This window comes from Dipodomys merriami, unplaced genomic scaffold, assembly GCF_024711535.1.
Source record: "Dipodomys merriami isolate MVZ:Mamm:240054 unplaced genomic scaffold, mDipMer1.0.p SCAF_120, whole genome shotgun sequence".
Taxonomy (NCBI): Eukaryota; Metazoa; Chordata; class Mammalia; order Rodentia; family Heteromyidae; genus Dipodomys; species Dipodomys merriami.
In genome coordinates this window covers 1504386-1522459 of record NW_027202494.1, presented here as the reverse complement: position 1 = coordinate 1522459, position 18074 = coordinate 1504386, and the positions used below count along the sequence as shown (strand labels likewise).

Genomic DNA, 18074 nt, shown 5'->3' with positions numbered 1-18074 from the left:
CTCCACCCCCGCGTTCCAGCCCCCGGGCCTCGGGCCCCGCCCACGGCCACACACCACCCCCTGCGCTCCGGCCAGCGAGCCGCAGGCTCCGCCCACCCTCGCTGCGCCCACCCCGCGTCCCCGCCCACCGGCCGTAGGCTCCGCCCCGCGCCGCTGCGCCCCACCTCTTCGGCCGCCGCCATTGGCCGCGCCGCCTCCGCCCTCTGCTCGCACTTCCTGGCGGAGCCATGGCCGCGCTCCGGGCGGGCCCTGGGGCTCCGGCGCCCGCGCCCCGCCGCCGCTCCCGCCCGGCCCTGCCGCCCGCGCCGTGCGCGTAGCGCCCTCCCAGGTGGGCTCCGTCGAGGGGGACGGGCGGGGAGCGAGCAGGATCGCGGGGTCCCGCGCCCCTTTGTGCCGAGCGGGGGCGCGGGGAGGGGGCCGCCCGCAGGTGCGACCGGCGCGGACCCCCGCGCGCCGGCGGGCGTGGCAGGCGCGGACCCCGCGCGCCCGCCGGGGAGCGCCCGCCCGGCCCCGGCCCCGCCCTCCCGCGGGGGCCCCGGCGGGCCCTGGGGGCGGTTGTGCTCGGCCGCGGGGTGCGGGTCCCGGCGGGCCACCGCGGCGGCCCCGGAGACCCAGCGGGCGCGGCCCGGGCCGGGGCCGCCAACGCCGCCCGAGGACGCCGGCCGCGCGGCGTTTCCCCCGGCGCCGAGGTCGGGAGGCTCCAGGGGCCCCCGCAGCCCGGACGCGGGCTCTGTTCCCGCTTCCTCCGGGACCCGGGATGGAGGCTCCCGGTGTCCGGGCGGCCTTGACCGCGCGCCCGCTTCCAGAAGGCGGGGGAGGCGGCCTGGCGGCCAGCGCCCTGCTGGAGAGCAGCCCCAGCCTCGGGCCTGGGGCTCCCCCCCCTCGCTCGCTCTCCCTCTCTCCCTCTCTCTGTCTGTCTCTCTCTCCCTCTCTCTTGCTCTCTCTCTCTCTAGGTATCTTGGCCTAGAAAAGAAAGCTTCTGGCTGGCTGCCCAAGGGGCGAGGACGGGGAAGGACACCTGTTTTGTTCGGTGTGACCTTGGGCAGCCCCCTCGGCCACCTGTGCCCGGGCGGCCCACTGCAGTGGGGGACTCGGGTCTTCTTCCCACGACCTAGTGGGGTGGAGCCTGTCTGGGCCACGAAGTTAATAGTTTGGGACCGGAGATCCAGTTGTCCCTTTCCTAGGGAGTTGCACGGGATGGAATTTGCCAGAAATGTATTTCCTCCCAGGGGAAAACACTGGAGCCCCTTCACTGTGTCCTCATTTATTTAGAAACAGGGCTGACTTGTTTTCAAGTTGCTCTTTATTAGCAAATGTTTGTGCAGTAGGCAACAGATGGACTCTTTTCCTCCACCCCGCCTAGCAGGGAAAATAATTCCTCCTCAAACCCCGATTCCTGGTATGTGACTTGTGTCCACGTGGCTGGTTTGTGGTGGGTTTGGGCTTTGTGTGCCCACCCGCTCAGTTTCCCCCCCCCCCCCAGAGCCCAGCTCTGCTAGCCTTTCAGTGCAGGTAGAAACCTTACCACTGTCTTCTACACCAGTCCATCTTACAGAAGGTCAGAAGGGTGCAGAGGGGTCATAAGCACTTGTGCACATTCATGTTCAAGGCAAGGCACAGGCCATGGCTTTCCCTGGTTCCAGCATTGATTGTCTCAGGGTTTAGAAGAGGTAGGAAGCCTCCAGGTTGGAACCTGCCAGAGCCTGGACTGTCTGATGGTGGGGGTCAGTTACTTCCCCTCTGCTGTCCCAGCCTCCTCTATAAACCACCTTGCTGGCCTTGTAGGAGGAGTAGATGAGTCTAGAATGCACTTTATACAAGTTAGTCCTCTCTGAGTCCCATCCTTAATCTCAGGATGATACTTTCAAGAAATCTGGGCCACATTCAATGCTTTCAGCTGAGGGCCTGAGTTTTGGAGCTGGACAGATCCAGGTTTGTCTGTCAGTTGTGTTCTAGCTTTGTGTCCAGTTTCTCTCCCCTCCTCTTCTTCCCTTTCCCTTTCCTTCTCCTTCCTTCTCTTTCTACCTTTGTTTCTTTTTTGGGATTTGAACTCAGGGCCTCTTGCTAATCAGGTGGTCTGCCACTTGAGCCAGCCCTGTGACAACAAATTTTATTTTTTTTTCTTTCCTTGGGCTGGGAATGGAGCCCAGGGACTCATGCATGCTAGGCGAGCTCTCTACCACTGAACTAATCTCTCCATCTCTAAGAATCCTCATCTGTGGAATGGGGTAGGTGGCATCTATTTGGCTGGCTTGATTTAGGAGTTAAATGAGAAGGCACAAGGAAGGAAATGACTTAGGTTTGGCTCCGGGACCGTAGTTTGGCTCTGAATTGATAGTGGGAGTCAGTATAGCCTTGGTTTTAACAAAAGGCCTGCCTGGCTCAGCTTAGGCACTAAGAGGAGATTTGCCAGGTACAGTGGCTCACACCTATAATCCTAGCTACTCAAGAGGCTGAGGATCATAGTTCAAAACCAGCATGGGCAGGAAAGTCCATGAGACATCCTGTCTCCAAAAGCCAGAAGTAGAAGTGTGGTACAAACAGTAAAGTACCAACCTTGAGCAAAAAAGCCAAGAGAGAGTCTGAGCTCCTGAATTCAAGCCTCAGTACCAACATTTTAAAGAAAGAAAAAAAAAAGGATGTTATATTCTAGGTGAGTGGCTTACGGCCCCAGAGAGTTCTGTAGGTCTGTTCACCCCACCATGCTGGAATTCTTTTCACACCGACTGTCTCATACCTCCAGCAGGACCTGCAGCTAAGAAACCACCTACAGCAGGTGGTGCGTGCCTGCTCAGGAATTGTGTTGTTGTTGCAGGGTTGTGACCACTTACAATGGAGGGAAGCAGACCGACGCGCGTGTCCAGGCCCTACAAGATCAGCGAGTCCTCAAAGGTCTGTGAACGGTTGCTCTGGAGTATGCTGGCATCCTGCATGAGGGCTCTTGGTGTCCTCACTGTTTATCATGGCATTATAGAACTGCCTCTGTGCAGATCCTTTCTTCCTTCATTCCCTGTAATCAGCTCCAGGAGCTGGACAGGACTGGATAGAAGCATGGGGTTTCTGTCTCCATTTAGGGGGTCAACAATTCCAAGGATGGGGAGCTGGGAAGGTGGCTCAGTGGTAGAGTGCTTGCCTTGCATGCCTGAGGCCCTGGGCTCGATTCCTCAGCACCACATAAGCAAAAAGAAAAAAGCCGGAAGTGGCACTGTAGCTCAAGTGGTAGAGCGCTAGCCTTGAGCTGAAGAGCTGAGGGACAGCGCCCAGGCCCAGAGTTCAGGCCCCACAACCGGACCCAAAAAAAAAACCAAAACACAATTCCAAGGATGGGTCCCATGGGAACCCCAAAACTTAGAGGCTCTATGCACCCGCTGTAAGGACTCAGGATCCTCTCTCCTGCTCATGAGTCTTTTAAGACACCAAGAATGAGTAGGGTGAGGCGTGAGAGGCTGGGCACCTAGCCCAAGGCAGGCTGGCTGCATCAGAATGGCCCTGCAGAGGAGGGGGAGGAGGCCAGCTAGAGAAGCCATGGCCTGCATCCATTTGCCACTCCTCAGTTCAAAGTCTGAGAGCAGGATCTGCCACAAAGTCTGGGGGACTTGTGGGGACATTCCCCATGTATTCATCTCTCCTCATTATAAATACGAATACTGCCCTGTTCACTTTAGAAGTGTCCCTTTGGAGATTAAATTTTGTGATTAGTTAGCCAGGCACTGGCTCATGCCTATAATCCTAGCTACTTACTTAGCAGCTGAGATCATGGTTTGAGGCCAGCCAGGACAGACACTTGAGACCACTTTTCAACCAGATGCTGGGCCCTGTGGTATGCACTGCCGTCCCAGTGCTGTGAAAGAACAAGAATGGGAGGATCATGATTGCAGGGTAGAAAAGTGACTGAAATTCCTTCTCCGTGGAAAGAGGCTGGGCATGGTCGCACATCCCTGTCATCCCAGCTACAGTGGGAGGCCTTAAATAGGCAGATTGCTAGCCAAGAGGATGCCTGTGCAGAAAGTGAGACCCTCTCAAAAATAACTAGCGCAACAAGGGCTGGACGTGTGGCTCAGCAATAGAGCACCTGCCTAGCAAACAGGCCTTGAGTTCAAACCCCATTAATGCCAAATAAAGAAATAAAACTCAGCCATTTACTGTATGTTTACTTCTTTTTTTTTTTTTTTTTTTTGTCGGTCGTGAGTCTTGAACTCTGGGTCTGGGCACTGTCCCGGAGCTCTTCAGTTCTCAAGGTGAGCACTCTACCGTTTGAGCCACAGCGCCAGGTCTGGTTTTCTAGTGATTTATTGGAGATTGAGTCTCACAGACGGGCTGGGAAGATGGCTCAGTGGTAGATAGAGTGCTTGCCTTGCATGTATGAGGCCCTGGGTTTGATTCCTCAACAGCACATAAGCAGGGGAAAAAAAGCCGGAAGTGGTGCTGTGGCTCAGGTGGTAGAGCACTAGCCTTGAGCTGAAGAGCTAAGGGAGAGCGCCCAGGCCTAGGGTTTAGGCCCACGACCAGACCCCCCCCCCAAAAAAAAAAAAAAAAAAAAAAAAAAGAGTCTCACAAAGTTTCCTGCCCAGGCTGGCTTTGAACTGTGATCCTCAGAGCTCAGCCTCCTGAGTAGCTAGGAGTGAGCCACTGATGCCCAGCTTGTATGTTTACTTTAGATCGTGCATTATCTTTATGCTGTGGCCCCTAAAGGGGTACAGAGGGACTGTACAGTTGGTCTTTATGTATGAAGCACAGATATACTTCTATTACTTAGACAGACATGGAGCTCAGGCTGTAAAATTTCAAGTGTGGGAAGGGGGTTATTAGGATAAAATACCTTAAAAGCCTTCTTGGTGGCAAAGGGAATGGAGCAGCCTGAGGACTGAGAGCAGGGGAGAAGGCCTTGGAGATGCACATGGAAGAAAACAGGGTGTCATTTGGAGAAGAGGGGGTTCTGCACAGTGGTGCAGTGCCATGTGAGTTTGCCAAGAAGACTCCAGCAGCCGTGTGGTCGCATTCTCGCGTGGAAACCCCAAGGGGCCCAACTGCCCTCAATGGTACTTTGTTTCCAACCTTGGCTGCCGAGACAGCTGAGTGTCACTGGCTGCCTTTGATAGCATCGAGGGTCTTTGTCCTTTCAAGCCCCAGGGGGAGCTCTCAGGCATAAAGGTTCCTGAGTCCTTCATGATTATGCCTCTCTTCCCACTCCCCTACCTCCCCCCTCCCCCCCACCAACTTGAACACAGTGCTTGATGCTTTTGCCCAAAGGCTGGCCATGCCTCTAGCCCCATGTTTAAGTTTCTAATGTTTTTAAAATTTTATTTGTCTATTGTGGGGCTTGAACTCTGGGCTGGGCTCTGTCCCTCAGCTCTTCAGCTCAAGGTGAGTGGTCTACCACTTGAGCCACAGTGCCACTTCCGGTTTTCTGGTGGTTTATTGGAGATGAGAGTCTCATGATCTTTCTTGCCCAGGCTGGCTTTGAACTGTGATCCTTAGATCTCAGCCTCCTGAGTAGCTAGGATGACAGGCGTGAGCCACCAGTGCTGGCTTTTATTTTATGTCTGTATCAATACTGGGGCTTGAACTCGGCCTCAAGTTCTCATTTGGCTTTTTCACTCAGTGCTGGTACTCTGCCACTGGAGCCACACTTTCACTTCTGACTTTTTGGTGGTAATTAGAGATAAGAGTCTCATGGACTTTCCTGCCTGGGCTGGCTTTTTCTTTTTTAGGTTGTGGAGGTTGAACTCAGGGCCTGGGCACTGTCCCTGACCTCTTTGTGCTCAAGGCTAGTGCTCTACCACAGCCATTTCTGCTTTTTGAGTGGTTAACTGGAGATAAGAGTCTCTTGGGGGACTTCTCTGCCTGTGCTGGCTTTGAACTGCAATGCTCAGATGACCTAGCCTCCTGAGAAGCTAGGATTACAGGTGTAAGCCACCAGTGCCCATCTGTTTCTAACATCTTAAAAAGATAACCAGTGTGTGGGCTGGTGTGCCCACACTAGATCGCTAGTGTGCCCTGGCAGCTGTGCACACTGAACACGCCATGTGGCTGTAGCCAGCACCCAGGTGGAAACCCACTGGTCTCGGCACTCCTCACACCCAATAATGAGATGGAATCATCGGTGGACACACTATATGTGTATGTCTGCCTCAGACCCCCCCCCCCCACCGGGAAGGGACTATGACCAAGTCATCACCCTGAAGTGGGTGGGTCCACTTTGGTGACATAGATTCATCACCCCTTCAGCTGAGCTGAAATGCTCAGACCCCACCACGGTCAGGGCCCAGGTAGAGGAGGACATAACCTGTCAGCCCAGAGCCAGTATCAGAAAATGAGAAAACGGGTGCACGTGTGTGTGTGCGCATGCACGCACACACATACATGCACACGGAGCACCTGTACCTCCTGTGATGCGTTCTCATGTCTTTACTATTTCACACTATGTGATTCAAAACGCTGCTCGAGCCTTGGGCTGACCGTAGGCCCAGCGTGCGCAGGGCAGCTGGCAGGTCCTTCCTCTCCTCACCTCCTCCTCCACGCAGGTGTACCACTGGGCCGACCACTCGAGCACCGTGCTGCAGCGGCTGAACGAGCAGCGGCTTCGAGGCCTCTTCTGTGACATTGTCCTGGTGGCTGATGAGCAGCGGGTGCCAGCCCATCGCAACCTGCTGGCGGTGTGCAGCGATTACTTCAACTCCATGTTCACGCTGGGCATGCGGGAGGCCTTCCAGAAGGAGGTGGAGCTGATCGGTGCCTCCTCCATCGGGCTCAAGGCTGTGGTGGACTTCCTGTATGGGGGGGAGCTGGCCCTGGATGGCGGTAACATCGACTACGTCCTGGAGACGGCACACCTGCTGCAGATCTGGACGGTGGTGGACTTCTGCTGCGAGTACCTGGAGCAGGAGGTGAGCGAGGACAACTACCTGTACCTGCAGGAGCTGGCCTCCATCTATAGCCTCAAGCGGCTGGACACCTTCATCGACGGCTTCGTCCTGAGCCACTTTGGCACGCTCTCCTTCACGCCCGACTTCCTGCAGAACATCTCCATGCAGAAGCTGTGCGTGTACCTGAGCAGCAGCCAGGTGCAGCGCGAGTGTGAGCACGACCTGCTGCAGGCCGCCCTGCAGTGGCTGACGCAGCAGCCGGAGCGCGAGGCGCACGCCCACCGGGTGCTGGAGAACATCCACTTCCCGCTCATCCCCAAGAACGACCTGCTGCACCGCGTCAAGCCCGCCGTGTGCTCCCTGCTGCCTCGGGAGGCCCACTGCGAAGGCTTCATTGAGGAGGCCGTGAACTACCACAACAACCTGGCCGCGCAGCCCGTCCTGCAGACCAAGCGCACGGCGCTGCGCACCAACCAGGAGTGCCTGCTGTTCGTGGGCGGCGAGGTCTCCGAGCGGTGTCTGGAGCTCAGTGATGACACCTGCTACCTGGACTCCAAGAGCCAGCAGTGGGTCAAGGAGACGCCGCTGCCCGCCCGGCGGAGTCACCACTGCGTCGCCGTGCTGGGCGGCTTCATCTTCATCGCAGGCGGCAGCTTCTCGAGGGACAACGGAGGGGATGCGGCCTCCAATCTTCTTTATAGGTATGACCCCCGCTGTAAACAGTGGATCAAGGTGAGATTAAAGCCACATTACTTCTTTTCTCTCCAGGCTTCTTGGTTTCCTTAACCTTCTGACCTCCCCTCCCCTCTCTTGGCCTCCATGACCACCCTCCGTCTGAGCGAGGCGTGACCTCCCCTGTCAGCCCTGCCTGGGACACCAGGCTCTCTCGGGCCTCCACCTTGGCAGACGCGTCATGTGTCTGACACAGTGGTCACCTGCTTTGGGTTGTAATTGAGCTCTTGAGACTGAAGCCCAGGTGTGCCATTTTCTCCCTTCCTTTCCCCTGCCCCTGCCCCTGCCCCTGCCCCTCCCTCTCCACTCCCCTCCTCTTCTCTTTGTGCTGGTCCTGGGGCTTGAACTCAAGGCCTGGGCACGGTCCCTTAGCTTTTTTTGTTCAAGGCTGGCACTCTGTTACTCAAGCTACTGCTCTACTTTTGGTGTTTTGGTAGTTAATTGGAGATAAGAGTCTCAGACTTCCTACCCAGGCTGCCTTAGGGCTGCAATCCTCAAATCTCAGCCTCCCGAGTAGCTAGGTCGACAGGCGTGAGCCAGCAGCCATTTCAACTAAGCTGTTACATATAAATGGCCACCAGGCTGTCTATGAGACTGTAGCTCATACAAGGTTTCCCCATGCTTGGAGGTGTTTTTGTAGTTGTTTTCTGGAGGCTACAGAGCCCTCCCTCCCCCCGCCCCCCAATCCTGAGTAGTAAACTAGCTCCTGTTGTGAGCCCCTTGCTGACAGCTTCATAGCCCTCCTGTGTCCTGCAGGACTTATACCCACGTGTGTCCTGCTGGGGTTACAGTTTTTTGAAGAGCTTGGGTCTACTCTCTTGTTTTTAGTTTTTTTGGTTTTTTTTTTTTTTTTGCCAGCTGGGGGGCTTCAACTCTGTGCCTGGGCTCTGTCCCTGAGCTTTATGTTTGCTTAAGACTAGCACTTTACCACTTGAGCCAGAGCACCACACCTGGCTTTTTCTGAGTAGTTTATTGGAGATAAGAGTCTCACAGCTTGAGCTGGCTTCGAACCCTGATCTCTCAGATCTCAGCCTCCTGAGTAGCTAGTATTACAGGTGTGAGCCACTGGTGTGTGGCACTTTCTACCTTCTAGCTGAGTACCATGTTCTACTCTGTTAACACTGATGGCAGTGTTCTTTATAGCCAGGGATGGGGAAGGGGGGAGGTGGCTAATGGCCACATGGGAGGTCCCAGGGGACACATAGATAAGCAAGATGAGATTTTCTTTCAGAAAAAAAACCAAAACGCTGAAGTGGCAGATCTGAGCTGTGTGCTCTGCAGAAGCCTAGTGAGCCAAATGAATTTGGGGACTCTGATTCAGTCTGAAGACAGCCCCTGCTTCTTCCGGCTCACCTCCTCTTCCAGCTCCCTCGGTCCTGCCTCCCCTCGGGCTGTGCACTCTGTGGCATGGTTGGGCAATGTGGTGCAGGGTGGGGAAGAGAAGCTTCAGGCATCTCGCCCCACAGGTGGCCTCCATGAACCAGCGTCGTGTGGACTTCTACCTGGCCTCCATCGAAGACATGCTGGTGGCCATTGGTGGCCGAAATGAGAATGGCGCGCTGTCGTCTGTAGAAGCCTACAGTCCCAAGACCGACTCCTGGTCCTACGTGGCCGGCTTGCCAAGGTAAGGGGGCTCGCTGCGGGCTCTTCCAGCATGCGGCTTCCACGGGATGGAGTCCAGCCCACCTGCCTTCAGAATCTTTAGCCTCCAGTTCTCAGGGAAAGTCTTGTCTACACACAGCTGCGGGTGGGCCGTGAGGGGCCGAGGGCTTGGAGATCCCAGGCTCTGCTTTCAGACTGCTTGAGTGTAAGTGTCAGCTTTGCTGCTAAGACAGGCATCCCCCAGTTTGCGTCCACTCACTTCCTTAGCAATCCGTTGAGCTGTGTCCATAAGGGATCGGCTGGCGGCTACTGAGCTCAGGGGAGGAGCCCCAGCCACCCGCCGGCAGAGCAGCGCCATTGCAGTGACCCTCAGCATTGCTGGGAGGGCAAGATGAGGTCCTGCAGCAGGGGACACCCAGCAGCGCAGGATTTCTCACCCTCTGAGCCCTGCGGCCAAGCGTCACCTGCAGTACCAACCTCCCGTGGCTCCCGGAACGCTGTCTCTATGCAGGACCTAGCCAGGCTTCCTGGGGACGTGGGCCCCCCCCGTTAGAATGGGGGTTGAGTGTACGCTGTTTGAAAGTCACTGTTGGAGAGTGAGTCCACACCCTCCGTTCCTAGATGTCTACTTCCAGACACGGGTTCAGGAAGCGGCTGGACACCTGCCCTCTGGCTCTCTTTTTTTTACTTTTGGTGCCGGTGCTGAGACTTGAACCCAGGGCCTCGGTTCTCACTTAGCATTTTTACTCATGACTGATAACTCCACCATGTGAGGCAGACACTGCCAGTCTGGTTAATAAGAGAATCTTGTAGACTGTCCTTCCTAGGCTGGCTTCCAACCTGAACAGCCAGGATTGCAGACATGAGCCGTGGTTTCCCAACTTGGAATCCTTTTTACTTATTCACTTACTTACTTTACTTTGGCAATACTCAGGTTTGAACTCAGGGCCTGATACATGCTTGGCAAGTAGTCTACCACTTGAGCCGTACCCTCCATCCCTGGACAAGTATTAGATAGCCGGTCACACAGCTATGGGAGCTGAGTGTCACTGGGGATGGGCCAGGGTGCTTTTTTTTTTTTAATGAGTTGTAGGGCTTGCACTCTGGATCTGGGCGCTGTCCCTCAGCTCTTCAGCTCAAGGCGAGCACTCTACCACTTGAGCCACGGCTCCACTTCCAGTTTTCTGGTGTTTAATTGGAGATAAGAGTCTCACAGACTTTCCTGCCCGGGCTGGCTTTGAACCGTGATCCTCAGATCTCAGCCTCCTGAGTAGCTAGGGTGACAGGTGTGAGCCACCGGTGCCCGGCCCAGGATGCTTTCTGTCAGGAGTTCCTGGTGGCCCCTGTGCCACCTACTCCGTGTACCAGGGTAACAGTGAGCCAGCCCAGACCCCTGCTCTCGCTTAAGTTTAATGCTTTATCATCTCGTTTTCCAGATGGCAGGTCTCTCCCTCAGCGGCCTGCGGCCTTCCTTGTCCCCAGTCACTAGAAGGGGAGTGCCTCCATTATCAGCAGGGAAATGAAGATTCAGAGGAGGGCAGAGCAGGGCTGTAGCCAGGCGGCCTGACGCACGGCTGACTTGTCCTGTCCTGTTCGCCTGGCTGCTCCCCCCTTGCCCAGGGAAGCCGCCATCTGTAGGGCTGTGGAGGATGCTTGTTCCCTATTTCCCCTTGGTGCCAGCAGTCCCCATTTTAAAGAACACCAAGCCGTGTCCTGTGTAGGCAAAGCTGGCTCAACACCGCACCCTTCCACCGCTCTTTCCTGGGCAGGTTCACCTACGGCCACGCAGGCACCATCTACAAGGACTTCGTGTACATTTCGGGGGGCCACGACTACCAGATCGGTCCGTACCGCAAGAACCTGCTGTGCTACGACCACCGTACCGACGTGTGGGAGGAGCGGCGGCCCATGATCACCGCCCGCGGCTGGCACAGCATGTGCAGCCTGGGTGAGAGCATCTACGCCGTGGGCGGCAGCGACGACCACGTGGAATCGATGGAGCGCTTTGACGTGCTGGCCGTGGAGGCCTACAGCCCGCAGTGCAATCAGTGGACGCGCGTGGCGCCTCTGCTACAGGCCAATAGTGAGTCGGGCGTGGCGGTGTGGGAGGGCCGCATCTACATCCTGGGCGGCTACAGCTGGGAGAACACGGCCTTCTCCAGGGCTGTGCAGGTGTACGACCGCGAGGCCGACCGCTGGACCAGGGGCCCCGACCTGCCCAAGGCCATCGCTGGCGTCTCCGCCTGTGTCTGTGCCCTCAAGCCGCGGCTGGAGGACAAGAAGAAGAAGGGCAAGGGCAAGCGCCACCAGGACCGGGGCCAATGACCCGCGCCACCTGCACTTGCGTGACTCCGTAGCAACTTTTTGTACTTCTATGACGCTTCACATTTCTACCATACCACAGTAACCAACTAGATATTCCACGTAACTGGTATTATCTTGCTTAGGCAATTAAACCTAGGCCCAGGTGATGTCTGTCAGGCCCTCCTCCTGGAATCCCCCTAACCACCCCCCTGAGAGTGAGCTCATGGGATGTGCAGGGATTTTTGTAGTGAAACTTGGGGTCTCAAATGGATGTTTCAGATCACCTAGCCTGAGCTTTCCCAAACCTGCTGAGCTTTTATTTTTTTCTCTTCATTTTTGGCTGAGTTTTATGAAAAAACAAAAACAAAAAAACAGATTCCAGGGCCCTTCCTGAGGCTGAGCAAGTGCAGCTCTGAGGAGAGACCCAGACACATTCACAACCACAGAGAGGCCCAGCTGTCTGTTTCATGAGTGAAGACTCGGATGGCCCGCAAGGGTGAGCGAGCGGCCCAGAGCGGCCCAGGGTCCTGCAGCTTCCTGGACAGTCACACAAGACACCCAGACCTCTTACCGCCCCTTGCTGGCATTTCTTACCTGATGATTTAGGTCCAGATAATCCCATTTCTCCTGGCAGGTAATCTTCCTGAATTCAGAAGGAAGGAAAGAAAGAGGAGGGAAGGAAGGAAGGAAAGAGGAAGAAAGGAAGGAAGGGAGGAAAAAATAGCATGAAGCTACAAATGTCGACAGTTTGGACTTTGTTTTACTGTTGCATTACTGATGTATACTAAGCTCTTAAATCTATACTTATTTCTCAGGAAAGCGTAGACATTGTTGAGCGCATGTAGTAGTTGTCTGAGCTTTGGGCCAGCACTAGGAGCTCCTCCACATAAGCGTGCTGGTCCCCACGGAGGTGGTGGAGAACACCCCACATCAAGTGAAACAAACTCTGGTTCCAGTTACTACTGCTAGGAGGTTGGTGCTCAGAAGAGACCTTTTTTTTGGTGCTGGTACTGGGGGCTTGAACTCAGGGCCTGAACACTGTCCTTTACCTTTTTTTTTTTTTTTTCCCCAGTCCTGGGGCTTGAACTTAGGTCCTGAGCTTCTTTTTACTCAAGGCTAGCACTTACTTAAGCCAAAGTTCCGCTTCTGGCTTTTTCTGTTTATGTGGTACTAAGAAATTGAGCCCAGGGTTTTATGCATGTTAGGCAAGCGCACTGCCACTAAGCCACATTCCCAACCCTCCTTTAGCTTTTTTGTGCAAGGCTGGTGCTCCACCACTTGAGCTACAGTTCTACTTCTGGCTTTTTGCTGGTTAATTGGCGAGAAGAGTTTCACGAATTTTCCTGCCCAAGCTAGCTTTGAACAACAGTCCCCAGATCTCAGCCTCCTAAATAGCTAGGATGACAGGTGAGCCACCAGCACCCAACAAAGACTTTGCTCTTCAACAGATGCTCATTCACCCCCTTTCCTCACACCACAGGCTCAGGGGGAGTCTCACAGACTCCTGCCAGGTGACAGATGGGTCTGTGTGCAGGCTCTGCGGCCTCTCCCCTCCTGCCAGGCTTCACTGTGGCTTTGATCTACCACAGGCCACAGGGCTGAGGAGAGTCCCTGTGTGGCCTGGCAGGCTGCGGGGATGCACAGTCTCTGTGCTCTGTAGCCTTCTGTGTGCTCATGGCTCTGGGAAGTTCCACATTAACGGTTAACCTTTAACCAACATTCCTAAGCTTTGAGCTGCAACTCTGTTCTCTGTCTCCCATGTAGTCCCAGACCTCTGGGAACACACTTTGCAGCTCTCCCCAGCCCCCATCCTAGGACAGGCTTGATGACGTGAGGGTCCGTTCGCAGCCACGGCATAGTGGATGTGGCCTGAGTGGGCAGTGTGGCACATCGGCACTTAGAAAAACCCCATGAGCAGTGGTAGAGCGGGATGGTCGGGAGGTGAGACTGTTGCTTGGCGCTCTAGCCAGCGTCCTTTGTGCCTGCCTCGTGACCAGGCTGCATGCTGGCCTGGAGCCTGACCTCCTCGTCCTTTAAAGACTGGTATGTACGGTTCATCTGGGGGACCAGCCTCCAAGTTGACAGCATTGCCATTGCTGAGAAAGGTTGTTGAGATGGGAGACTGTAGGGCAGGTGGGGTACCTGGACCAAATGTGTGAACCTGAGTCTGCCCACTCCACTGGGCAACTCAACTGGGAATGGAGAAGACAAGACAGGCAGAGCCGGGGGCGACTCAAGGCAGGCGGGGGTGAACGACAGGGCACAATGCTGTGCTGTACACTGACCCCAGGTGACACTGCCGGTGTGGCTAAGCTGTCATGCGCCTCGCTGTGTTGGCAGTTCTTGAAAACAGGTTTTTGCTTGTTTTTCTTGATTTTTCCAAATAAGCATGGCAGTTTTTTATTCCGGTTGTGATTTCTTCTTTCTTTCTTTTTTTTTTTTTTTTTTTTTTTTGGGGGGGGGGTCAGTCGTAGGGCTTGAACTCTGGGCCCAGGCGCTGTCCCTCAGCTCTTCAGCTCAAGGCGAGCGCTTGAGGCATAGCGCCACTTCCCGTTTCCTAGTGGTTTATTGGAGATTAGAGTCTCATGGACTTTCCTGCCCAGGCTGGCTTTGAACCGCGATCCTCACAACTCAGCCTCCTGAGTAGCTAGGATGATAGGTGTGAGCCACTGGCACCCGGCCTCAGGTTGTGATTTCTCATTTTGAAACAACTAGAGTTGTTCTGTTAGCTGCACACTTGGGGTTTGGAACTCACCCCATTTGGAAGCCTCTTAATGGAACAAGAGAAAGGGGAGGGGGAGGGCGGGCTGCAGGGGGCTGCATTGGGAGGCTGAGACCCGCCCGCCCGCTTGCCCACTTGCTCGCTCTGCCACCCTTGTAACACTTGTAACACAGTGGGGCGGAGCTTGGAGACCTCATACTGGGGGCCACACCCTGTGCACCTCCTACCTGTCCCTAGATGATAGGGGGACTTAGGAGGGGCCCCAGAAGCTCACTCGGGGGCTTGGGGCATTCAGATCAGGGTGGGAACTTCAATGTCAAAGGGAAGGGAGGTTTCCTCCTCCCAGGCCTGCGGTCTGCTCTGCCACTTCCCCTGTGTTCTGTGGCCCAGGTAGCCGGGCCCTGAGCCAAGAAGGCCCTTCTCATCATCTGCTTCAGGATCTCCCTTCCTTCTTGACCCTGCAGGATCCCGGGTGTCAGGCTTGGCCGGCACCAGCTCTCAGGCTCTGGTGGCCGTAGCTGGGCTCCCAGCCTCTTGGTGTGGGTCTCCTGATATCTCCAAGAATATGGAGGATCTGGGAGGGGAATGGGTGTGCAGAGTGGTTCCCAAGTGGCCCCTCCCTCCCCCAGAGACCCTGACCCCTGCATCCTCCAAGCTGGCTGTTTTTAGAGATTTTTGAAATGTTTTGATACTTTTGATACAATTTGCTAAATTACCATTTTGTAGATTATCAGCCAGGCTCTCCACCTCATCCCCTCCCTTGGGCCTTTTGATTTGCCGGGATAATAAATGCCCAGTGGTCAGTGCCAGGACCTGGCCTAATGTAGCATTGTCCTCGATCTTCGCCCATCCATGAATTTTGTAAAGTCACACGTGGCCCCCAGTGGGGCCATCCCTGCCCCCGAGTGATCTAGAGGGCACTGATTGGCCAAGAGGCCCAGTAATGCCCTTTGTTCCTGAGCTTCTACCTCAGTAGTGGGCAGAGTGGCAAGGACACCTGTGAGCAGTTCCTGCGTTCCTCATACAGGTCATTTCTCCAGCAGCTGCACGCTGAGCCCTGTTCTCTTCCCGTCCACCCCATCTTGTAAGAAGCCCTGATGGGACCTCCACAGAACCCAGCACAGCCCTCCTCAGCTTTGCAGGTGTCTCCTTCCTTCCTTCCCTCCCTCCCTTTCTTCCTCCCTCCCTTCCTTCCTTCCTTTCTTTCCTTCTTTCTTCCTTTCTTCCTTTCTTTCTACATGGATAGAAAAGTTTAGGGAATGACTCAAGAACTAGTCCTTTGATTGCCTTAGTTAAACATTGAATGAATGTAACATTTTCAGGGTGGGGGGCAGAGGGGTTTGCCTTCCCTGTCCGTTTTCTCTTAGAGAGATGCACTTCCACCCTTTGGAAGTTACCTTCAGGCCGTTTTGCAGGTTTGATTGGCATGGAGGAAAGGTTCGGCTTGACGGTGGCTCAGCCACCAGCTCCTTTCGGTGATCACGTGACTCGTTTGATATGTTCTGGCTACTGATGTCACTGGAATGTGTAATTGTAGTTTTTAATTGCTTGCTTTTGTATTTATAGTTTCATGACATAGTTTTTCTGTCTTGGCTCCTTTAATTAATTTTCTGCACGTTGCTTTGGTTTTCTTTTTAATTCCATACAGAGTATTCAACTCTTAAGATGCATTAAAGCAATGTGATTGATAGGGTATGGTGTATTTTATTTTATTATGACCTTCCTAGCCTTGTGTAGTTGTTGTAATAATCTTTATTTCCATTTTCTCTGCCCTTTGAAAGGGAGCCCTTTGCATGTTAAACCCAAATACAATTTGGAAGTGCACCAGGCTTTTGGTATGTATGGGAGGCCAGGGTGTTTCCACTCAGCTTTCTAGTGCTCTGTCTGCCAAGTTCACCCCGACGTCTGTCCACCTCCCACGCCACGGCCAAGGCTCGCGGACCTGAAGTGAAACCAGCGCCTCACATTTGTGTCAACTGGGCTAATTTGGCTCAAAGAGAAACATGGAGCCTACAGGAAGGAGAGCCTCAGATGAGGGGTTGGTTATTCTCGGGAAGACGCGAGGCCTTTCTGTGAGGGCCCTGGCCTCGGCTTGATCCTCTGCCCTTGGGTTGGCCAGGCCACCTGCCCGCCAGCTGTCAGCACTGCGCACCCACCACACCGGGCAGCAGGGTTGCGTCATAGCAGCGCCAGAAGACGCAGCGTTTTCCCAGGGAGGAGTCCACAGCTCCCTGGCCACTGGGCAGTCCTAGGGAGCAGGGATGGCTTGGGGCCTCTGGAAGCAGGCTCCAAACAAGGGTGTGAATGTAGGCGTAAGCCCCGTGAGAAGTGCGGTGTTGGGGACACCCAAGGGCTCAGGACTGCAAGCCTAGGTACTCAGGTTCAGGTCTGAGGATTGTGGCTCCAAGCTAGCAGAGGCAGAAAAATCCACAAGACTTTGTTTGTTTATTGCTAGTCCTGGGGCTTGAACTCAGGGCCTGGGTGCTGTCCCTGAGCTGCTTTTGCTTAAGGCTAGCAAGCCACCACTTGAGCCACAGCCTCGCTTTTGGCTTTTTCTGTGTCAGTGGTACTGAGGAATCGAACCCAGGACTTCATGCGTGCTAGGCGAGCACTCTCCCACTAAGTCACATTCCCAGCCCTGGCTGTTGGTTTTTTAACTTGTTTTATGTGAGTATGCCCATACACATGTGTGCCCGTCCTGGGGTTTGGACTGTGGGTGCTGTCCCTGAGCTTTTGGGCTCAAGGCTGGTGCTATACCATGCAAGCTGCACTTGTGGCTTTCTGCTGGTTAATTGGAGGTAAGAGCCTCAAGGACTTTCTTGCCCAGACTAGCTTTGAACCTTCAGCCTCAGATCTCAGCCATACGAATATCTAGGATTACAGGCATGAGCCACCAGCCCCTGGCTTCCATGAGGCTCTTATCTCCAATTAACTAGAAAAATGCCAGATTGGAGGTGTGGCTCAAGTGGTAGAATACAGGTGTTGTTCAAGCCCAGGACTGGCAACAAAAAAGAGAAAAGCTAAGCAAGGCTCTGAGTTCAAGACCCAGTATTGGCACACACCCACGCACACATACACGCTCTGCTGTGTATCAGGCAGACACTGTTGGGGCTGCAAACACGAGACAAGCATCAGGGTACCTGCTCCATAACCGGCCCGTGGCCACACCCCAGGTGAGGTAGGAATGAGGAATACAGAGGTACCAAAACCCTCTGACTGCTATCTAGTCAGTAACATTACACATGTCAGTTATTCAACTATTCAGCAAACTCATTGGAAGAGCAACAGGCACTGAGCAAGAGTGGTGGGAGGCAGGGCAGGCCAGCAGGGCAAGGGAAGCACAGAGGGCTGTGGTCCCACTTGGCTCTCCATAGGAAAGCTCCGGCTGCTACAGGGACAGGCAGGCAGGCATGGTGCTGGGCATGGTGGTGCACATGTGTGGTTCCAGCACTGGGGAAGCTGACACAGAAGGATCACGAGTTCCAGGCCAACCTGAGCTCCAAAGGAAGACTCTCAGAATACACAAAAACAGAAATCAAGTAGTATGCACATCATGGTGTTCAGCGCATTTTCGGAAAACCTATCTGATGACTGAATGAAGGGATGTCCATTATGGCTGCAGGACCCTCAGGACAGCAGGTAACTGACTTAAACACATGAAAGTATTCAGAACAGGCCTGGGTGCCAGTTGAGTTGTGCCTGTAATCCTAGCTACTCAGGAGGCTGAGACCTGGAGGACCGAGACTCCATTTCCTGTTAACCAGCAAAATGCCATCATGGAGGTACTCTTAGGTGGGAGTGTACCAGTGGTAAGCAAGCCAAGGCAGAGCAGAGGCCCTGAACTCAAG

General features: G+C 54.6%; 1 protein-coding gene across 2 annotated transcripts; it reads left to right on the top strand.

Annotated features, from left to right (window-relative positions):
* Positions 1 to 230: 230 nt before the first annotated feature.
* Positions 231 to 15919, top strand: LOC138823528 (kelch-like protein 36). Of its 2 annotated transcripts, none has more exons than XM_070016902.1 (5): positions 231 to 328; positions 2816 to 2892; positions 6525 to 7598; positions 9065 to 9222; positions 10970 to 15919. In XM_070016902.1, the coding sequence occupies exons 2-5, from the start codon at positions 2833 to 2835 to the stop codon at positions 11523 to 11525; spliced, it is 1848 nt and encodes a 615-aa protein (XP_069873003.1). In that variant the 5' UTR covers positions 231 to 328; positions 2816 to 2832; the 3' UTR covers positions 11526 to 15919. The 2 variants fall into 2 exon arrangements, with proteins under 2 accessions (XP_069873003.1, XP_069873004.1); XM_070016903.1 differs by lacking the exon at positions 231 to 328 and adding an exon at positions 1649 to 2228.
* Positions 15920 to 18074: the final 2155 nt, after the last annotated feature.